Source organism: Dysidea avara, chromosome 3 (genome assembly GCF_963678975.1).
Source record: "Dysidea avara chromosome 3, odDysAvar1.4, whole genome shotgun sequence".
NCBI classification, from domain to species: Eukaryota; Metazoa; Porifera; class Demospongiae; order Dictyoceratida; family Dysideidae; genus Dysidea; species Dysidea avara.
The window spans coordinates 19270637-19290325 of record NC_089274.1 but is presented as its reverse complement, the minus strand read 5'-3'; the positions used below and the strand labels follow the sequence as shown (position 1 = coordinate 19290325).

At 36.7% G+C, this 19689-nt stretch overlaps 2 protein-coding genes across 3 annotated transcripts; both read right to left on the bottom strand.

Moving 5' to 3' along the window:
- Positions 1 to 444: 444 nt before the first annotated feature.
- Positions 445 to 7200, bottom strand: LOC136249959 (uncharacterized). Its single transcript, XM_066042093.1, has 22 exons — positions 7183 to 7200; positions 6807 to 6912; positions 6423 to 6755; positions 4786 to 6127; positions 4621 to 4729; positions 4425 to 4570; positions 4253 to 4376; positions 4063 to 4205; positions 3938 to 4019; positions 3779 to 3889; positions 3573 to 3728; positions 3363 to 3518; positions 3136 to 3310; positions 2258 to 2359; positions 2113 to 2201; positions 1993 to 2049; positions 1797 to 1942; positions 1591 to 1735; positions 1404 to 1541; positions 1184 to 1318; positions 823 to 1127; positions 445 to 763 (listed from the first exon to the last, which is right to left on the bottom strand). Exons 4-22 carry the CDS (start codon positions 6060 to 6062, stop codon positions 490 to 492), a joined length of 3870 nt encoding a protein of 1289 aa, XP_065898165.1. The 5' UTR covers positions 6063 to 6127; positions 6423 to 6755; positions 6807 to 6912; positions 7183 to 7200; the 3' UTR covers positions 445 to 489.
- A 459-nt stretch (positions 7201 to 7659) lies between these two features.
- Positions 7660 to 16561, bottom strand: LOC136249957 (uncharacterized). Of its 2 annotated transcripts, XM_066042092.1 has the most exons (21): positions 16439 to 16533; positions 16074 to 16205; positions 13462 to 14781; positions 13304 to 13412; positions 12267 to 12412; positions 12087 to 12210; positions 11893 to 12035; positions 11782 to 11842; positions 11621 to 11731; positions 11416 to 11568; positions 11213 to 11368; positions 10989 to 11160; positions 10837 to 10938; positions 10692 to 10780; positions 10588 to 10644; positions 10391 to 10536; positions 10183 to 10327; positions 9999 to 10133; positions 8474 to 8608; positions 8085 to 8413; positions 7660 to 8032 (listed from the first exon to the last, which is right to left on the bottom strand). In XM_066042092.1, exons 3-21 carry the CDS (start codon positions 14754 to 14756, stop codon positions 7765 to 7767), a joined length of 3876 nt encoding a protein of 1291 aa, XP_065898164.1. In that variant the 5' UTR covers positions 14757 to 14781; positions 16074 to 16205; positions 16439 to 16533; the 3' UTR covers positions 7660 to 7764. The 2 variants fall into 2 exon arrangements, with proteins under 2 accessions (XP_065898164.1, XP_065898163.1); XM_066042091.1 differs by lacking the exon at positions 16074 to 16205 and having other exon boundaries at positions 16439 to 16561.
- Between the last annotated feature and the right edge of the window lie 3128 nt (positions 16562 to 19689).

Sequence of the window (19689 nt, the reverse complement as noted above, 5' to 3'; positions counted from 1 at the left end):
AATTACTGATTGGTGTTCTTTATCAACTATGCCTGACCTATTTATGGTACAGGTATTTTGCACACAGACTAAAACCACTACACAACAAAATTTATAGACCAGCTAAATTGTGCCAAATAGTAATACACAGGCAAGCAGTACATGAGCTGCTTGCACTGCTTGCTTAAATGCTTCTCAAGCCCAAAGGGATGCAGAAACAAATGTTATGATCTAATGGGATGTCTACCAGGTGAGGATGTATACACAGTTTAGGTCAGGCAAAGTCGATTCATAAATATTAAAAGCTTCAGACAAGAGGTTATGGGCTGCACAATAAAAGTGTAAACATGAGAGATTTACGGTATTCAAGATTAACTTTGTGTGGTCTCATGTTGGTGATTTATTTTTGTTCCAAATGAATTGCTACAGGAACCAACCTGAGAACTTATAGAAGTATGAATAATAAATTATTTTCACACATGATTTAAATCACACTCATGCACATAATTATTAAATGTCTTCAGTCACGTCAGTGACATCATCACTTTGGTCATTTGCAATAACTATTGTCAAACTGTTTACTGCAGCCATGGTATTATTGCTGGGCTCATTGTAGTTGTTATTGTCATCCGTAAATGTCTTCCTTCTAACTACTTGAAGTATGCCTTCTATAAAGTCCAGACTGAAGTGTCGTGTGTTTGTTGTATTCATTCGAACAGTGGAGTTTCTTTTCAGTGAATGATGCTTGATAATTACAGCATTTTTGTCCTTGCAGCATTTCCTGCTGTTGACAATAACTAATTCATGCAAAAACTATTGTTGTGTATTATACTAGAAACTTACCACATCCTTAGAATCAACCATCCACTGAACAGTGACATGATTACAAGCAAAGGAAAATATACAACTGGAAACAATAACCATATGAGAGTAGCTACACCAGTCTTATCTGAGCAGTTGCTAGTGATGGCAACACTATCAGGAAATACTAAATAGTCAGTCAAAACTTTCCGTGTTGATCTTAACAGTAGGAACAGCAGAGAACAGAACTGAAAAGACAGCTCTATAATGTTAACGAGAGTGTCTTTGTAAGGCATCACATAAGTATATATGGTGAACATTGTCATTATAATCATCAGTGGAGGAAACTAAAATTGTTTGAATGAAACAATCTGGTATTATGATACAGATGTATATTGCTTACAGTGTTCTGTGGAAAAGGAACCAAGAAAAGTAGCAGAACAAATTTCCGTCCAAGCTCAACAGCACACCACCATTCTACCTCTTCTTTAAATGGTTCTTTAAGACACTTTAATAGCTGATCAAACCACTGCAACCTCTAATGTACAGAACATATGCTAGTTACACTACAGTCAGTTTGCATATGTATGTATGTATGTAAGTATGTATAAATGTATACATACCGTTGAAATTTTACCAACTGCCACTAGTGCTAAGAATGGGATCAACAGTGCACACACCAACAACATAACAATAGCCCACAGTCCTAGCAGTGCATGACGATCAGTGAAGCAATTGTGTGTTCCATTAACGAACCATCTCTGTCAAAAGAATGATGATAGCAATAGTTAGCTACCGCTCCATACTAACAGATTCAAATTCTCCATTCTCATTGACCACACGAGGACAGTTCAATATAGTCACAGATGTGTAGATGACATGACTGTATTGTAGTGTTAGTAGTAGCCATAGACTGTTCCATGGTATGTGTCTAGGGTTCTTAGAACTGTATCGACTACATATAACGACAGAGGCCACAATAAAACAAGTAGTAAAACATCACTGCATAAACTTACAACCACGTGACCATTATTGAACAGATGATGATCGACAGTGAAAATGGTATATATCTGAAGGTGAATGATGCTAGTGCAGTTGTCCCAGAATACAGACAGAAATCATATGGAAAATACAAACTAAGAAAACTGTTCAGATAGTACATCTAAAACAACATGACATATTGCCACCATGTTGTGTAAGATTTGTACTCACGTATCTCCCAACTTGGTCATACGAAATAGGGAAATTCTCACCAACATAAGACACCATCTATATACATGGACAAAATGTTACTTGTACTATTCACACCTACTAATATATGGTTATACTTACATTAATGAAGAATATGGTAGGGAACAGTAAAGGTGAAAAACCAACATTCTTAAACAGCAAAATAATAATCAGTATTCCATCAATGATGACTATAAAATGGATTCACAGTAAATATTAACATCATCCAAGCTTGTTTACCACTTACCCAACACACCAATCAGTATTCCATAAGCATTACTACAATCAACACAGTGATTTAGTAGAGCACTTACTCCTTTACCATCTCTACAATTACCACACAAGTAACCTATTGTGTAAAGTATCAATGTATTTAAGGACCATTCAAGATTTTCAGTGTTATAATTAAATGTGCACTTTATCACTACTATAAGATTAGTATCATGTACACATGGATGTAGTGAGCAGAAGGCATGCAAGTTTATAAAATGCAGAAGCACATTGCAATTGGTCCTCCCATCCTGTTTATACAAAGGATATATACTTTGATAGAAATAGAACATTTTTCACAAGGAGCAATGTTCTCACAAAGCCTCATCACTTTGTAAGAATTTTCTGGTAGTTTTGATCATTCAACCATTAGCTATATAACTAATAGTGTGTGTGTGTGTGTGTGTGTGTGTGTGTGTGTGTGTGTGTGTGTGTGTGTGTGTGTGTGTGTGTGTGTGTGTGTGTGTGTGTGTGTGTGTGTGTGTGTGTGTGTGTGTGTGTGTGTGTGTGTGTGTGTGTGTGTGTGTGTGTGTGTGTGTGTGTGTGTGTGTGTGTGTGTGTGTGTGTGTGTGTGTGTGTGTGTGTGTGTGTGTGTGTGTGTGTGTGTGTGTGTGTGTGTGTGTGTGTGTGTGTGTGTGTGTGTGTGTGTGTGTGTGTGTGTGTGTGTGTGTGTGTGTGTGTGTGTGTGTGTGTGTGTGTGTGTGTGTGTGTGTGTGTGTGTGTGTGTGTGTGTGTGTGTGTGTGTGTGTGTGTGTGTGAATAGTAATCAATGTCCTCCCTCTGTCGCATAGCTTTTTGCTCATATGAAAGTAAAAGCTCTGAATATATAGCTATAGCTTATGAAAAGTGACAAACCTTTCCTTTCACAGACACACTGTTTATCAGGGTCACCATTGAAGTATGCAAAGCTACACACATCTATTCCTAAGCTGTTGCGCTGTAGAATACAATTGCAATATCCAGGAGGACATGGATAAACCACCAAGTTTTCATCAACATCATGAGCTTGTTCAATCCCCCATGATCCATCCTATATCAAACACTCACACAATACACAATTATTGTTCCTACAACACTCATACAGTTAGTAGGATGGTACGTTGATCATCTTCACAATTACGTATGTGTTCAAGATCAGTGTTACACTGACATGTTAATCCACCCAAATCAGAACTATTCAAAAGTTTGTAACCAGCCAGGCAATGAGTAACATTCAAAATAAAATTATTCTTTGTTTTCTGTATAAAAGAACAATAACAGCTTCACCAAATTGGCTCATATTAAAAGCTTACTCCAATTACAGCTTCGATCACTTCAACATTGGTGCTTGCATTACCAAAATATATATCATGTTTTACATCTCTGTCATCATCAATTGCAAATTTTATATCAAGTTTCTTGTTTTGTTGGTATGCATATCTTGGTCGAACTTTGTACCTAGTTGTTGGCTATGCATGGACAGAATAAAAACATACATACACACAGTAGCTGTTATCACCTCATTGTTCATGTCCACAGCTTCTATTTGCAAAAAGTCTGAAGAGGATTGTTTAACTCCATCAAACAGCTCAATTGGTAGAGATATTTCTTCCCCTGGCCAACCAGTAATCTGTAACTAGTGTTGATTTACAATAAGGTGGACTACTGACATCCTTACGGTACTGTTTGGAAGGTGTATGTTAGTCACAGTAGTTCCGATGAAAGAAGTGTTGGTGGAAGCAACCAAGTTTTCAGTTTCACTATAAGCAGTTTTGTTAGAGTGTGTTATGGAAGAATGATTACCTTATATTCAAAAATGGCCATCTCAGAATAGACAAAACATCAAAGTAAGGCACCACATTTCCAATCCATGAACACTTCTCGATACTAGGTAGAGACATTGCTGAAGCATCCAGTGCACTGTTGTTGGTGAACACAAGATGTAGCTATAATGTGTACAATAATGATACGTAAATACACCATGCAGTCTTACATCAGTGGCTTCTGAAAGTGGTACCTCAGGAATATGGTACAACAGAAAGCATTGAGGATTTCCAACAAGCCTATTAAAAACTAAAGAAGAAGTTGGTGCTGATACAACAATGGCCGCTCCAATCCTATAAAAATTAGTGACATGTATCTATCTTATTGGTGCACTGACATACTGTCCTCTATTGTTCTCAAATGTCATAGATGAATTAGAAAACATCTTGATTTGCCCAAATGACTTTATAAACAATGCTCCTCCATCAGATATTACATTATCAATGAATCTTATCTCACCATAGATGTGAACCAAGGATGATATTATCTATCATAACTTAATAATAATATTATTATTACACTGACTCTTCAACTAACCTGCATGGCAGGGCCAACATTAGACATAAATAAATTGTTTCCCTTGAGAGCAAAGGGAACATATAAGATATTTATGGCTCCATCTGGACACCTGTTTCTCTTAAAAGTGCTACAATTAAACACAATGCATGTGTGCAAGTATGACAGCAATTAGAAATCTGTTACCAGTTAACAATCTGGTACACCGGAAGAAGCCCTATTTGTCTGAACAGAGCGTATGAGGTAGTAGCAACAGCTCCGCCATTAGACAATGCTTCATTTTCTTCAAATGTACAATTTTCAATGAATACGACATTACCATCTCCTCCAGTAGTATACTCAGGGAAGATGTAAATGGCACCTCCATTTCCAGCACTGTTCTGAATAAAATTACAGTCATAAAATGTGCAGGACATCGGAAGTTCACGAACACCAGTAGACAAAAAAACAATGCATGCACCTCCTGCACCCATCCCTGCTGTATTGCTCTGAAACTGACAACTTCCAAACTCTACGTGCTGGTTGATGTGACCATTAAATGCCACATACACACCACCACCAAATGAAACTGCAAAGTTACTGATAAACTTGCAGTCTTTAATAATTGCAGTGATATTTTGAACAAACTCCTTCATGAATAAACCAAAACCACCTCCTCTGCCAGTGATTTCATTATCAGATACAAGGCTGGTGGCTGAACGAATTGATTCAGCAGTGGCATTTGCCGAATTGTTTATGAACAAACAACATTCGACCATAATGGAGGGATTAACAACATGTGAAGGTTTGTCATTATCATACCCGACTGCTACAGCTCCAGTGTTACCTCTGAATGGTATTAGTACAGTACCAGTACCATAATTGTCAATGAAGCTACTATTAACAATTGTGATATTGTTTGAATTGAAAATATCAAACACTCCTTCACTAAACCTCTCAAATGTGCTATTAGATATCATCACATCATCGACCAGTGTAATACGTAATGGTTGTGGACAACTCTCAAACTGAACACAATCAAATCTCACAAACGACACTCTTGAAAAGGATAAGGTGAACTGTAGTTCATCCTCACTGGTGGCAATATTCTTGTTGCTATCATAGTCACATTGTATGACTGACTGGTTAATTAAACCAGTTAGGGTAATACTAACATTTAAATATTGTGGACTTGTGAGGGTAAAATATCCAGAAGGTAGGCACACATGTGCAACACTGATATTTCCATATTGTGTTGCATTATTGATGTACTCTAATGTACTGTCTAAGTCAGGACAAATATAGGAGGTAAAGTCATCACCTGGACTGTTACAATGTGTCAGGTTTTCACTACTCCGGCTAGTACAGTTGCTCTCCACATCATAAACACTATTGATAGACACTTGAACTGATGATGATGATATGGTAGTGATTAGTGATAAGAGTGTTAGACCAACTGTCAGGTAAATGATGTAAAAGTGCATTATGTTCCTCACAATTGCACAAGAATGATCAGTAGCTATTTACTAGCTATGGTCAGTGTTGCCAGCTGTGGTAGCAATAATATACAAACAACATTAGCTCCATACCGTATGCAGTATACTTGCAGTCATGATAGCTAGTTACTATAAATAACTATGCATGCCTTGTATGCATGCATCAATCAATGCCAGCTGGCCAGGGCACCGCTACGTCACCAAACTCACTTTGAAACAATATGAGTTGCTATTCTAATTAAAGTAGCACTGGATAATACTAGATAACTAGAAGTTTTGAACTACTCAGCTGGTAATATGGCTAAGCTATATAGCTAGGCTAAGCGAGATTGTGTGTTAGAGACTTACGTCTGAATCGTCCTATTCCACACTGGGGTCTGGTAGATTAGTCACTGGTGGAGTAGAATTGCTTGAGTCATCGCGTGTGTGGGATTGCCTGTTTCAAAACAGCTGGCACGGAGGTGTAGCTACACTTTTATCGTGAATAGCATTTGTAATATCACGTGATTATAAAAGAATAAATTATGTGCATACATGTGGCTTCTTGTCAGATGTAACTTCTTATCACAATGGCGGATCCAGGATGGGGCATTTGGGGCAAATGCCCCCCATCCTCGTGGAGGAGCCAGCCATACTTCTGAAATACTAAACTTTACATCAGGCCAAAATCAGTTTATAAAACTAGTGAAAATATGCACATTTTACTAGCATTTATAGCTATTACAAATTCACCTTAAACCAAAGTCAAAATTCTCCAACTTTTCAAACACACCTTAAGTAGCTAAAGTCTTTGAGCAGGCTGTAGGACCAGGTGTCCTACAGACCTTCAGCACTTGTGCTGTAAAGCATTAATAAATAAATAAATAAATAAATAAATAATAAATAAATAACTGTGAAATTGTCATCCAGCACCTTCATGCGTAGTAAGCGCCTCTAAAAATAATTATCGTGTTGATGTTAGTCAAGACAATCGGAGCCTATTAAGACTTCACAACCATCTGCAAAGGCCAAAATGAAAATCAACGGTGAGACACTACTAAAAGGTGCTGTTTCAAAAATGCAGCAACTAACAAAAGAATCTGGCTCTCCCCAACCACCTACAACTTACTGTAGCCTGTTTGTGCCCCTCCCCTTGCCAGCTCCTGGATCCGCCCCTGTATCACATGACAGCGGATCACAATTGGTAATTAACTGTTTATCTGTAGAAAATTGATCGTGAAGCTACTGAGCTAGTTAACAATCTACAACCATAAATGCTACAACTCGTACGACCCTCCTTGCTGTATAGAGTACAGGTCCCCCTGTTCCAAGAATCCTGCATCTAACAATTTTAACCACTTGTAACTAAGTATGTAGATGTTAGTGTATAGTTATTATTTAATGTATGTTAGGCTATCAGTGTAGGTCACTGGTAGACCCTCAGAATTACTATTCTGTAAAGCATTATTATTATTATTATTCAGGGGCGAGCCGAGGGGGGTTTCCTGGGGTTTCAGGAAACCCCTTTGGATTTTACACACTACTTGAAACATTAAGAAATTGAAACTTCAGGTTTCCAGAATCTGGAATCTATCATGGAACAGGACACATTTTAAGCTTTTATCTTAGTTATTAAATAATAGCATTCAGTATAAAAAGTGCAATAGAAATGTACACACAATGATTTCAAACACAGCTAGCTGGCTAACTACTATGGTTTGGTGGTATTTTCAATGGAGCCAGTGGTGTCATCTTCTGCTCCACACACAACAACATTCTTTACTACTGCTGAACCATTGGACTCTTCATTATCAATTTTGTCTGAACTAGTTTCTACACTTACACCTTGAAACACACCATTTAGAAATCCTAATGTAAAGTGGCGTGCATTTGTAGTGTTTGTATGATATGTTGGTCTTCTTAATATTTGTGAGTAATTTCTGATAATTGCTGCACCATTACTATTCTGACAGGGTTTCCTGTGGTAAATGAACACAACTATTAACACAAGCAGTAATCAAACACACCCACCATAATATCCTTTTAATAAGCATCGTAGTTACAATTACTGCAATAATCACCAGAGGAATGTAAGTGAATGGGAATAGAAGCCATGTTAAATCAGCTATGCCTACATGTATGTTGTCAGAACATTCCCTACTGATTTTGCTGATGCTGTCACTACCCTCATGTGGAAATACCAAATAATCATCCACAATACTTTGAGTGGATCTCAGTAACAGAAACATTATGAAGTTTAATTGAAACACAAGTTCCGTCAAGTTGACAATTGTGTCTTTGTAAGGCATCACATAAACGTACAATGCAAATGTTGCCATTGAAATTATCAGAGGAGGACACTAAAAATGAAAATTTAAAATAATATGTATTGAATAGCTAATAATAATTATGTTGCTTACAGTATTTTGAGGAAAAGGAATCAAAAAAATCAGTAGTACAAATTTTCGTCCGAGTTCAACAGTGTACCACCACGGTACCTCTTCCTTAAATGGTTTCTTAACACATTTTGACAGCTGACAAATCCAGTGTGGCTTCTATAAAAAACATGTAATGTACACACATCATTGTAAACTTCTGCTACATATGTGGCTTTATATACAACAAGTACACAGAAAAATTTGGAATTTTCAACTAGAGTAGGGACCATAGCACATCGATAAAAAGTACTGAAACAAGCTGGAGTAGTGCACGATATTAAATCACAGTAAAACAATAAGAAGCCGTGTTATATCCCTACTGTGCATTTCCATTATGGTATCTTGAGCACAGTAGGGATATAACACTTCTTATTGTTTTACTGTGATTTAATATTGTGCACTACTCCAGCTTGTTTCTGTACTTTTTAGCGATGTGCTATGGTCCCTACTGAAATGATGGCGCACACCCCAGCTATATCAATTACCGTCTGAAAAGTGAAGTATCCATTACGCTTTGTTGTCAGCTATGTTCAACCCATTACACAGCAGTGCAAATCAAGAACTGTTTGAAAAGCATCTCTGCTATCAAAATAGCCACTATGACAAATACGGATGGTTTCCATTACAAAGGGAAGCCATCACGTGCTATCGCCAAATCGACACTTTTGTTGTCAGCAAAGATGAATGGGACACAAAGAGGATACTGGTAAGTCCATGAAGAATGCATTGTACATACTGCGGTATGCCAAAAGGCACCTGTCGAAGCGATGTCGAACAGTGAAAAAATCAAGCCCGTAGCCTTAGTCGTTATCAAGTTACACTTGTCTGAAGGCATCAGGCAGTCAGTCAGCCAGTCAGTCACTAGAAAATTCCGTTAAATAAATATTTTTTTAAATTCTGTAGCAACTTGTTGAAAGCATTTCTGGTCGATCTGAAAGCTGTATGGGCTTAGTTTTACCTAACCAATACTGCCTCATCATCATTGGGGGAAATTGAGGCTGTTTTTTGGGTGATATTATTTTGTGGGTCACGTCTACTCCTTTGTGGTCCCTACTATACAGTACGATATATGATACATTGTTATGTCCAGGGGAGAAAATTTGGTGAGATTAAAGTTGGAAAATCAGCACATCAAGTATAATTTGGCAGAAAATATTTTGCAAATTTGCCATGCAGTATATAACAACATACATGCGTTGTCCTACAGTAAGTAAACTTATGTGTACAAGGAAAAGTATATGCAGTTCATAAACCAACTCTGTAGTTGTGCTGCTAATCCTGGTAAAATATGTACCCTAAACACATTAATCACTTCATTCATTTGCATATGCACACTCTGTACAACATAGCTGTACATGTCTTCTGTTTTCATTGTTACCAACAGTGAATAAGCTGACTCTATTATTTACTGTTGTTAAAATAATTAATATGAGTGGCTGAGTTTGAGAGACTATAAAGTAATTTCAAGACCATGTAAAAAGCTAAGGAACAAAATGCAAAAACTTACTTTTATTATATCAACTGTCACTAAGGCTAAGAACACAATCAATAGTATACACACTAATAAGGCAACAATAGCCCATAGTCCCAGCAGTGCATGACGATCAGTGAAGCAATCATGTGTTCCATTTACAAACCAACGCTGTAACACAAAATAAAAACTGAATGGTTAGTTAATACTCCACACTAACCGATTCAAATTCTCCATTCTCATTGACTACATGAGGACAGTTCAGTATAGTCATAGATGTGTAGATCACATGACTGTATTGTAGTGTTAGTAGTAGCCACAGACTGTTCCATGGGATCTTTTTAGTACTCTTTGCATTGTATCGACTATAGAATGAGTAACAAGTTATGAAAACTTTGACATCAGTGTACAGCCAGCCACTAACTCACAACCACGTGATCATAATTGAACAGATGATGATTGAAAGTGAAAATGGTATATATCTGAAGGTGAATGATGCTAGTGCAGTTGTCCCAGAATACAGACAGAAATCATATGGGAAATATAAACTGAGAAAGCTGTTCAGATAGTACATCTAAAACAACATGACACATTAACAATAATTATCAATAAGGTTTGTACTCACGTATCTCCCAACTTTGTCATATGAAGTAGGAAAGTTCTCACCAACATAAGACACCATCTACATGGATAAAATGTTACCTTGTATTTGCTTATATGGTTACTTACATTAATGAAGAATATGGTAGGGAATAGTAAAGCTGAAAAATGGACATTCTTAAACAGCAAAATAATAATCACTATTCCATCAATGATGACTGCAAAATAGGACACAGATTCAACTCACTTCGTTTCTTCCAATTAAGTCACTTACCCAACACACCAATCAGTATTCCATAACCATCACTACAATCAACACAGTGATTTAGTAGAGCACTTATTCCTTTACCATCTCTACAATTACCACACAAATAACCTGTTGTGCATAGAGATTGTAAACACAGCACTATGATTGAGTTTGCCGACCTTTCCTTTCACAGACACACTGCCTATCAGGGTCATCATTGAAGTATGCAAAGCTACACACATCACCAAGACTGTTATGCTGCAAAAAACATCTACAATATCCAGGAGGACATGGATAAACCACCAAATTCTCATCAATATCATGAGCTTGTTCAATCCCCCATGATCCATCCTATATCAAACACTCACACAATACACAATTATTGTTCCTACAACACTCATACAGTTAGTAGGATGGTACGTTGATCATCTTCACAATTACGTATGTGTTCAAGATCAGTGTTACACTGACATGTTAAACCACCCAAATCAGAATGGTATGCCAACCTGTAACCAGCTGGGCAACGAGAAGCATTCAAAATGACACTGCTTTCAGCATTCTGCAGACAAAGATTATCTATGATCCTCACCAAAAAAATGCACTTACTCCAACAAAGAATTCCTCTATTGTAATTGTCGTGGTGGCATTGACATCACTAAGATCACGTTGAACGCTTTCTTTAACAGCAAAAGTTATGTTGAGCTTGTCTTTGCTCTTTTGATAGAGAAAAGTTGGTTGAATTCTATATTTAGTAGTAGGCTAAGTGCAAAACAGTTAAACTTAAAACAGTGTGATTTTTATGCACAAAAACCTGGTTGTTCTGGTCCTTTAGCCTTAGCTGCAAAAATTCGGAAGCAATTTTACTTGTCTCATCCACTAGCTCGATGGAAATAGAAAGCACTTCACCCGGCCACCCACTAACCTAAAACAGTTGATGTATTATTTGCTGCTTAGATGATACACATTGCTTACTGTATGGTTTGCAATAGTAATATTCTCTACAGTAGTTTCAATATCTGGAACTATCTTATGACTGCGGCATACAAAAGGATTGTTTTAAGTATTGCTAACATAAAATGTTACCTGCTATTAAAAAGGGACCAGTTTAGAACAGATACAGCATTAAAGTAAGGTGGTCTATTTCCAGTCCATGAACATTGTTGGGCACTGGTCAGGAAAATGGCAGAGGCTTCCAATGCAGTGTTGTTGCTAAAGCTAAGACTGATCTGTAAGAATATAACACAATCAAGATGTCTGACATATAGTATAGACCTCACATCATGGATTTTTGTAAATGGCAGTCCAGGACTTTGGTATAATAGAAAGCACTGAGGATTGTTTATAAGCTTATTAAAAACTGCTGGAAATGTCTGTGTTGATACTACAATAGATGCTCCAATTCTATAAACACAATAAACATCAGTACTAGCTAATTCTATTGACATATTAAAACATACCGTCCTTTGTTCCTCTCAAATGTCATCGATGAATTAGAAAACATTTGAATTTGTCCAAATGAGTTGATATACAATGCCCCTCCATCAGGTGTCTCATTATCAATAAACCACACATCATCATGGATTTGAACCAAAGATGCTATTATCTGATATAGAATACACGTAGCATCAGTACTGTGAGTGCACATATTGTTTTACAGGCTATCATGAATGTATAATGATGTCAATTTGGGAAAGACTGCTGAGGAGAGTGGTAAATTTGCTATGTTTGCACATTATGTTTTCACGCATACTACAGTGGAACTGTACGAAGACCACACTGTAGTTAGGTTCTAAAGATAGCTAAGGGATATTTAATGACCTAATTGATTAGACCACTTCATGTTCACCTTTTGATAAAGACCACCTCTATTTGCCAAGTTCCAAACATGTATTTCATGACTCATAGAAAGGAGTCAATGTCATCTCTCATATTTTGGTCCACACTTTATTCAAGTCATCTGGGTATCTGTACTGTTATCGCTTAGTTTGTACCAGAATGTGACATAAAAATAATCCATGCAAGTGAAGCGTAGTACATTGTAGCCTACTGTATCAAAGAGAACCTTTTAAAACTGATCTATAGCTATAGCTGTTATGCTAAAGTCATGAAATAGATGTTGGACTTAACTATTCTAACAATGTGAAGAGGTGTTCTTCATAATCTTTTTAAAAGGTGACCATGAAGTGGTCTTATTAATAAGATCATTAAGTATGCTTTAACCATCTTTGGAATATACTTACAATGTGGTCTTTGTACAGAGATGGTCTTTTGTAAGAAGGTGGCCACTAAGCGATGGCTTTACTCTAGGATATTTATATGATGATTTGACCATTTCCGTTTATTCTCCATTTCTAGTTTCTATTTCCATTGTTTCCAATTGTCCCCCAAGTGTCCCAGGGCTGGCTCACTGGCCATACTAACACAGTAGCTGAAGACTTTGCATTCTGTATTGTGTTTGTTAGTCTATGTGTGTAGTCACAATTAGTTTACTTACCCGTAAAGCAGGACCACTATTAGACATAAAAACATTCTTTCCTCTAAAAGAGAAAGGAACATATCCAATATTTACAATTCCATCTGCACATCTATTTCTTGTAAACGTGCTGAAATAAACACACACAGATGCGAGTGAACACAGTTATTCTTGCTTACCAGTTGATAATCTGATGCAATGGAAGGAGATCCCTGGATCGAAACAAAGAATAAATTGCAGTGGCAATGGCTCCACCAAAAATGAATGCTTCGTTTTCTTCAAATGTGCAAGTCTCAATCAACACAACATTACCTTCTCCTCCCTTAGTATACTCTGGAAAAATGTACATACCACCTCCAGTTTCAGCACTGTTTCTAGTAAAATTGCAGTTGAAAACTGTAGCTGTCATGGGAAGCGTACGGAGTCCATTGGAGAAGAAAACAATAATCATACCACCAGCCCCCAAGTTTGCTCTATTGGTAGCAAGTTGACAATCTTGTATGGTCACATTATGTTGGTTAGCATCACCGTCGAGTCCCACATATATCCCACCAGCAAGTGAAGCAGCATAATTGTCTATAAACTCACTATTACTTATTGATGCAGAAATATTCCTAAAAGAGTCATTTAAAAACAACCCAAGACCACCTCCCCTGCCAGTAAATACCCCAGTAGCAATAACATTAGATGACGTACGCCTTGATTCAGCAGAGACATCTGCTGAATTGTTCACAAACACACAATGTTTTACTGAAATCAAAGGATTAGTAACAGGTGAAGGTTTGTTATTGTTGTACCCAACTGCTACAGCTCCAGTGTTACCTCTGAATGGTATTAGTACAGTACCAGTACCATAATTGTCAATGAAGCTACTATTAACAATTGTGATGTTGTGTGAATTGAAAATATCAAACACTCCTTCACTAAACCTCTCAAATCTACTATTAGATATCATCACATCATCGACCAGTGTAATACGTAATGGTTGTGGACAACTCTCAAACTGAACACAATCAAATCTCACAAATGACACTCTTGAAAAGGATAAGGTGAACTGTAGTTCATCCTCACTGGTGGCAATATTCTTGTTGCTATCATAGTCACATTGTATGATTGACTGGTTAATTAAACCAGTTAGGGTAACACTAACATTTAAATATTGTGGACTTGTGAGGGTATAATATCCAGAAGGTAGGCACACATGTGCAATACTGATATTTCCATATTGTGTTGCATTATTGATGTACTCTAATGTACTGTCTAAGTCAGGACAAATATAGGAGGTAAAGTCATCACCTGGACTGTTACAATGTGTCAGGTTTACACTATTCCGGCTAGTACAGCTGCTCTCCACATCATAAACACTATTGATAGACACTTGAACTAATGATGATAATATGGTAGTGATTAGTGATAAGAGTGTTAGAGCAATCATCAAGTGTTTAAAGTTTGAAGAGTAGCTCAACATAGTCATGTTGCATGCATCAAGACTTAATTGGCTGCAAGAAACAACAGTCATGTTAAAAATGTCAAATACCAGGATAAAGTAAGTAGATATACATATAGTCTAGTGTAGCCAGACCATTCTGTTTCTTATGGATTTGATTAGGTTGTGTAAAAGCAAAAAACACTGTGATCCGCTGGCTTCTGGCTGCGCAAGACTAGACTACCTACAAATATGCCTGGAGCCTGGGTGCAAGGAGAAAACAGGAAATGTATTTGAAGTACTGTCTATTAGTATGACAGTTGCTGTAATTGGATACTCAAGCATTTGCCAGTAGCTATATGTGACCGGATTTGTGAAAAGGAGTCATCCACACACATCCAATTTACCAACTTTGACCATTCATAACTTTAGCCATTGACTTGAAATTTGGTCAGAAGTACGCACCAACATAGCTGAATGGATGGTGAAAATTTTAGATTAATATGTTACTTGAACACATAGTTATGGTCTCCCAAGTTTACAAAATTGGATGTGAGTGGAAGACCCCTTTTTGCAAATCCGGTCACCTGACAAATAGCTAGTTAACTACTATATACTGTAATTGCTAAGCTACCTTAGCCACAAGCTAGCTATCGTGATTTAATTTAGCTATACTCTCCATGTCTCTGAGTGAATGTAAAACGTATATACAGCTAGCTAAACTATGACAACAAAATAAATGCATGTAGTAGCTAGCTAGTAGCCATGCAAATATGTAGAATTGTAGTGAATTAATAGAATAGTGGTAAACTCTTTTTTTCTCAGTAGAGTAGTAGATGAGACAGGGTAATATGGGTCAGACTCACATAGCTTAAACAAAGTTTAGTGGGTTAAATCCTGAAGATTCAGGAGTAGAGGATAATGCCTATTCAGATCATCATTATAAGTCAACCACAAATTAGGGCTCATTAAATTTGCTCCATCATATAGAGAGAGAACCATCATTATTAAACGAGGAAACGTGTAAATACATTACAATATGGTGAGCCCTCGGTCTTGTGCGACCACAGCCAGACTCTTAAAAGAGATCTGTGTGGGCATGGCAAGGTTAAACAAACAAACAAACAAACAAACAAAAAACCTAAACCTACATACAAAAATAGAAATTTGTTACATTATTACACATAAACTATGCTGAATATAGCTACTGTCAGTGATTTTCTTACTATGTAGTAAGAAATATGAGACATAAAGTGTATATATGTATGAAGTCAACCAAGCTGTTTTGTCTGTCTACATGCAGTGTTGTTGCTACCTTTTCCATATAATATCTACTATAATGAAACATAAAAACACTCAACTTACAAGCACTGCAGTGTCTCATAACACTCTCAATGTCCACTTTTACACTGAGTGCTCCAGAAAAATGATCATACAGCCCACCACATGTAGGAAAATTTTTAGGATAGCTAGTTTTGTTTATTGGTACACCTTTTCCTGTAAAAAGTGTGAACACCAGGGTTATGGCATTAGGTAATAGCAATGCTTTGAAGTTAAGTGTCTTATAAACCACCACCACTACTCTATATCTGACCTTTGTAACAAGGAATTTATTTGTTCTAATTAAAGTCACATGCACATATTCATACACGTATAGCTGTATAGCTAGTAACTAGTTCTTGTACGTCGTATGGTCGTAGCTACTGTAGCTATAGCAAACGGCAACTTACACATTAAATAATCGCGCCAGTCGTTGATATATCTTCCGAAATAACCCACGCTAACCAATTAGTACTGGGACTATACTATTGTGCTGAAACAGCTGGATAGCGAGGTGAAGTCACACCTTAATCATGAATTACATTTGAACGAGTCACGTGATGTGACGTAAAATTGTAGGGTTTGGCAGTAGCTTGATACAGGAAAGTCCCGCAGACACCAAAAAAAACCTCAGGGATGATTAAGAGAGCGAATGCCTAGTCTAACTGAGGGTATAGCTAGGAAGAAAAAAATAATATAGACCCCCGTAAAGCTACTGGGGGTTAGAATCTTGAACATTAGCTAGTTGCGATTTACTTATTGCAACATTGAGCTCAACAACGGTGTCTGCAACATTGAGCTCACTTGGTTTACCAACTATCAGAATATGACTGATCATTTTCAGCGTCACGTCAAATACTGTGGGAAATTTTCTGATTGGGGACTGGTTAGGCAATAACATTTGGAGCACAGCATAGTCGTAACACACGATGTCCACCAACTTTTGCTAACACTCAAATATCAACAACTTCACACTACTTCAGCCAGAGCTCTGCTCACTAATTAAAATGTATGTATTACTGCATACTTTTGTTGTATTGTAGCCTAGTATTTAGTTTATGTTTCAATGCTTTGTTTTGATATGTTCTCATACTCCTGTATGGAAGATCGACTATGCCAAATATAGGAGTCTAATTTAAAAATCAATTTATTTATTATAGCTTTACAGCATGCACATACAAAATTACAATTAAAGTTATTGGTGTGCATGCCTTCAGCATGCCAGCAACTAGCTATTGCTGACAACCATGAGTGAGGAAAAAAATCTTGATTAAAGTTTGTGGGAATGGGCTCTTTGGAACATCGATGGCATGGACACGCATGGACATAGAATGTGGTTCTTTCAAAGTTGAAATTGTTAGAAAAGTGGTTCCATAAATAATCAGTTTTTCAGTGCTTGATTGTGTTGGTAGGTAATGAGATATCTATGGCAGGTAAGTAGTTGTAGAGTCTTGCAATTCTATTAAAATAAAAATGACTCTGTGCTGCTGTTGAAGTTCTTGGATGAATTAACTTTGTGGTGCACTCCTGATCTTGTGAAATGACTTGTGAAGGTGATGTGGTCCTTGATGTTAAAGTTGTCTGATGGTGATTTTAGCGCTTTTATAAGAAACATTAAATCATTGAGTTTGAGGATGTACATTAATGTTGTAATATCTTTTGGTCTCCATATCTGTGAGCAGTACATTAGTTGGGATTGTACTAGTGTGATATATAGATTCTTCTTTACCTCAATGCAGTCAGTTTTGAAAGTTCTTCTGATTAATCCTAGGGTTTGATAAGCTTTGCAGAGATAGATTTATAATGTGATGACCACTAAGTCAGTTGAGAATGTCACACCAAGATCTTTGTGTTGTAGTAGACATTTGATAGGGATTCCATTGACAGAATATATCGGATAGTGTATCGTTGTTGGGTCTTTTAACCAAAAGCAAAGATGAACAAATTAGCTAAAACTGTGCTGAATTCAATCCCAGACCCAGTGGTTACTCCAGCAATACTGTCATACTGACAAGGCAACATAGGTTTTTTGCCAATAAGGGGTTGCTAGAGTAATGTATATAGGGAGTCTAGGATTTAAGCATTCTACAGTACTCAATGTCAAGACTTTTGATTAGCTCGTATTGATAAAGCCTCATGAAAATTTATGACTAAATTTTTGAACTATATGCACCAGCCTGTTCTATTAGAAGTCTTCAAAAAATAGTGCACTCTATTAGAGTATTACAATAATATTATCAAATATTGAAGTAAAAAGCTCTACCAATGGAAGTTCTAGATTGTTCTAGAACATTCTATGTATGTTCTATTAGAATTCCTCAAAAATGCACGTTCTAAAGCAATACAATACATTTGTAAGTCCGTCTTTGATGATCATCATTATGTCTCAGTGTATATATAAGAAGAAATGTAAGTAAAAACAAATCCTAAAGTCAACCATAGGCTGGTTTTGGTATCAAAGTACAAAAAGAAGCGAAATCCACACAAAAACAACCAAGCTGTGAAAAAATGGTGCAGCCTTAAAAAAGCTTGGGTGAAAAAAGTGAAATCAAAGGTGTTCTTGGCTGCAATGATGTTAATGCTATAATAATGTATTTTAAAATTTATTAGCATTAACATCACTGCAATCATTTCTTGGCCGCCACCTTTGATTTCACTTTTTTTCACCCAGGCTTTTTAAGGCCACACCATTTTTCACAGTTTGGCAGTTTTTGTGTGGATAAAAATAATATGGCTGCATGGACAATATAATAAATATATATATATGCATGTAATAGTTATACCACGCGCACGAGTGCTTTTCCTGATATATACATACAAGCACGAGGGCCACAGGCCCGAGTGCAAGTGCATATATATTAGGCAAAGCACGAGTGCCCGTGGTATAACTAATATGTTCTACTTTAGCATGTAGACCCACCTAATTGGCAAAATCTTTAGTTGCTATACCCTTCTCTTACATAGGGAACCAAGTAAGCTGTGATTGTGGAATTGAATTTTGCCAAACAAACTGTGATTGTGGGATTCAATTTTAATACATCAAACAGTAGTTTGATTTTATTTTTGCTAATATAGCAATTTTAAGAGACTAGTGTTAATTAATTGCTACATTTTACAAAAGTAAAAAAAAAAAAACTACTGTTGATGTATTAAAATTAAATCCCACAATCACAGCTTGCTTGATTCCCTATATAAGAGAAGAGGATAACATCAAAGAAATCTGATGATTTCTGGATATAGTGTGCACTCCTAATAGGTGTGCAATGTCTCAAGTTAACGAGACATACGTACTTATGGCAGTGCATATATCTCATTAAGGCAGTGTGTAACGTGATATACGCACTGCCTTAATGAGATATACACACTGGTAGCAGTGCATACATGTGAATATCTCGTTACCTTGATACATTGCACACCTAATAGGAGTGCACACTATATCCAGAAATCATCAGATTTCTTTGATGTTATGCTGTTATCTTATATAGGGAATCAAGCAAGCTGTGATTGTGGGATTGAATTCTGCCAAACAACCTGTGATTGTGGGATTTAATTTTAATACATCAACAGTAGTTGTTTTTATTAAACTTTTTGTAAATGTAGCAATTAAAGTAACATAATTAACACTAGTCTCTATATTAACAAAATCAAACTACTGTTTGAT

Bases quoted from the DNA above. Each gene is read 5' to 3' on its own strand.
- LOC136249957 (XM_066042091.1), bottom strand. From the start codon at position 14,756: ATGACTATGTTGAGCTACTCTTCAAACTTTAAACACTTGATGATTGCT. The intron at 12,036-12,086 runs GTGAGGTCTATA...ATATTCTTACAG, and splicing joins CATTTACAAAAATCCATGAT to ATCAGTCTTAGCTTTAGCAA. The intron at 10,645-10,691 runs GTAAGTAACCAT...TTATCCATGTAG, and splicing joins CTACCATATTCTTCATTAAT to ATGGTGTCTTATGTTGGTGA.
- LOC136249959 (XM_066042093.1), bottom strand. From the start codon at position 6,062: ATGCACTTTTACATCATTTACCTGACAGTTGGTCTAACACTCTTATCA. The intron at 2,202-2,257 runs GTAAGTGGTAAA...TCCATTTTATAG, and splicing joins AATACTGATTGGTGTGTTGG to TCATCATTGATGGAATACTG. The intron at 2,050-2,112 runs GTAAGTATAACC...CCATGTATATAG, and splicing joins CTACCATATTCTTCATTAAT to ATGGTGTCTTATGTTGGTGA.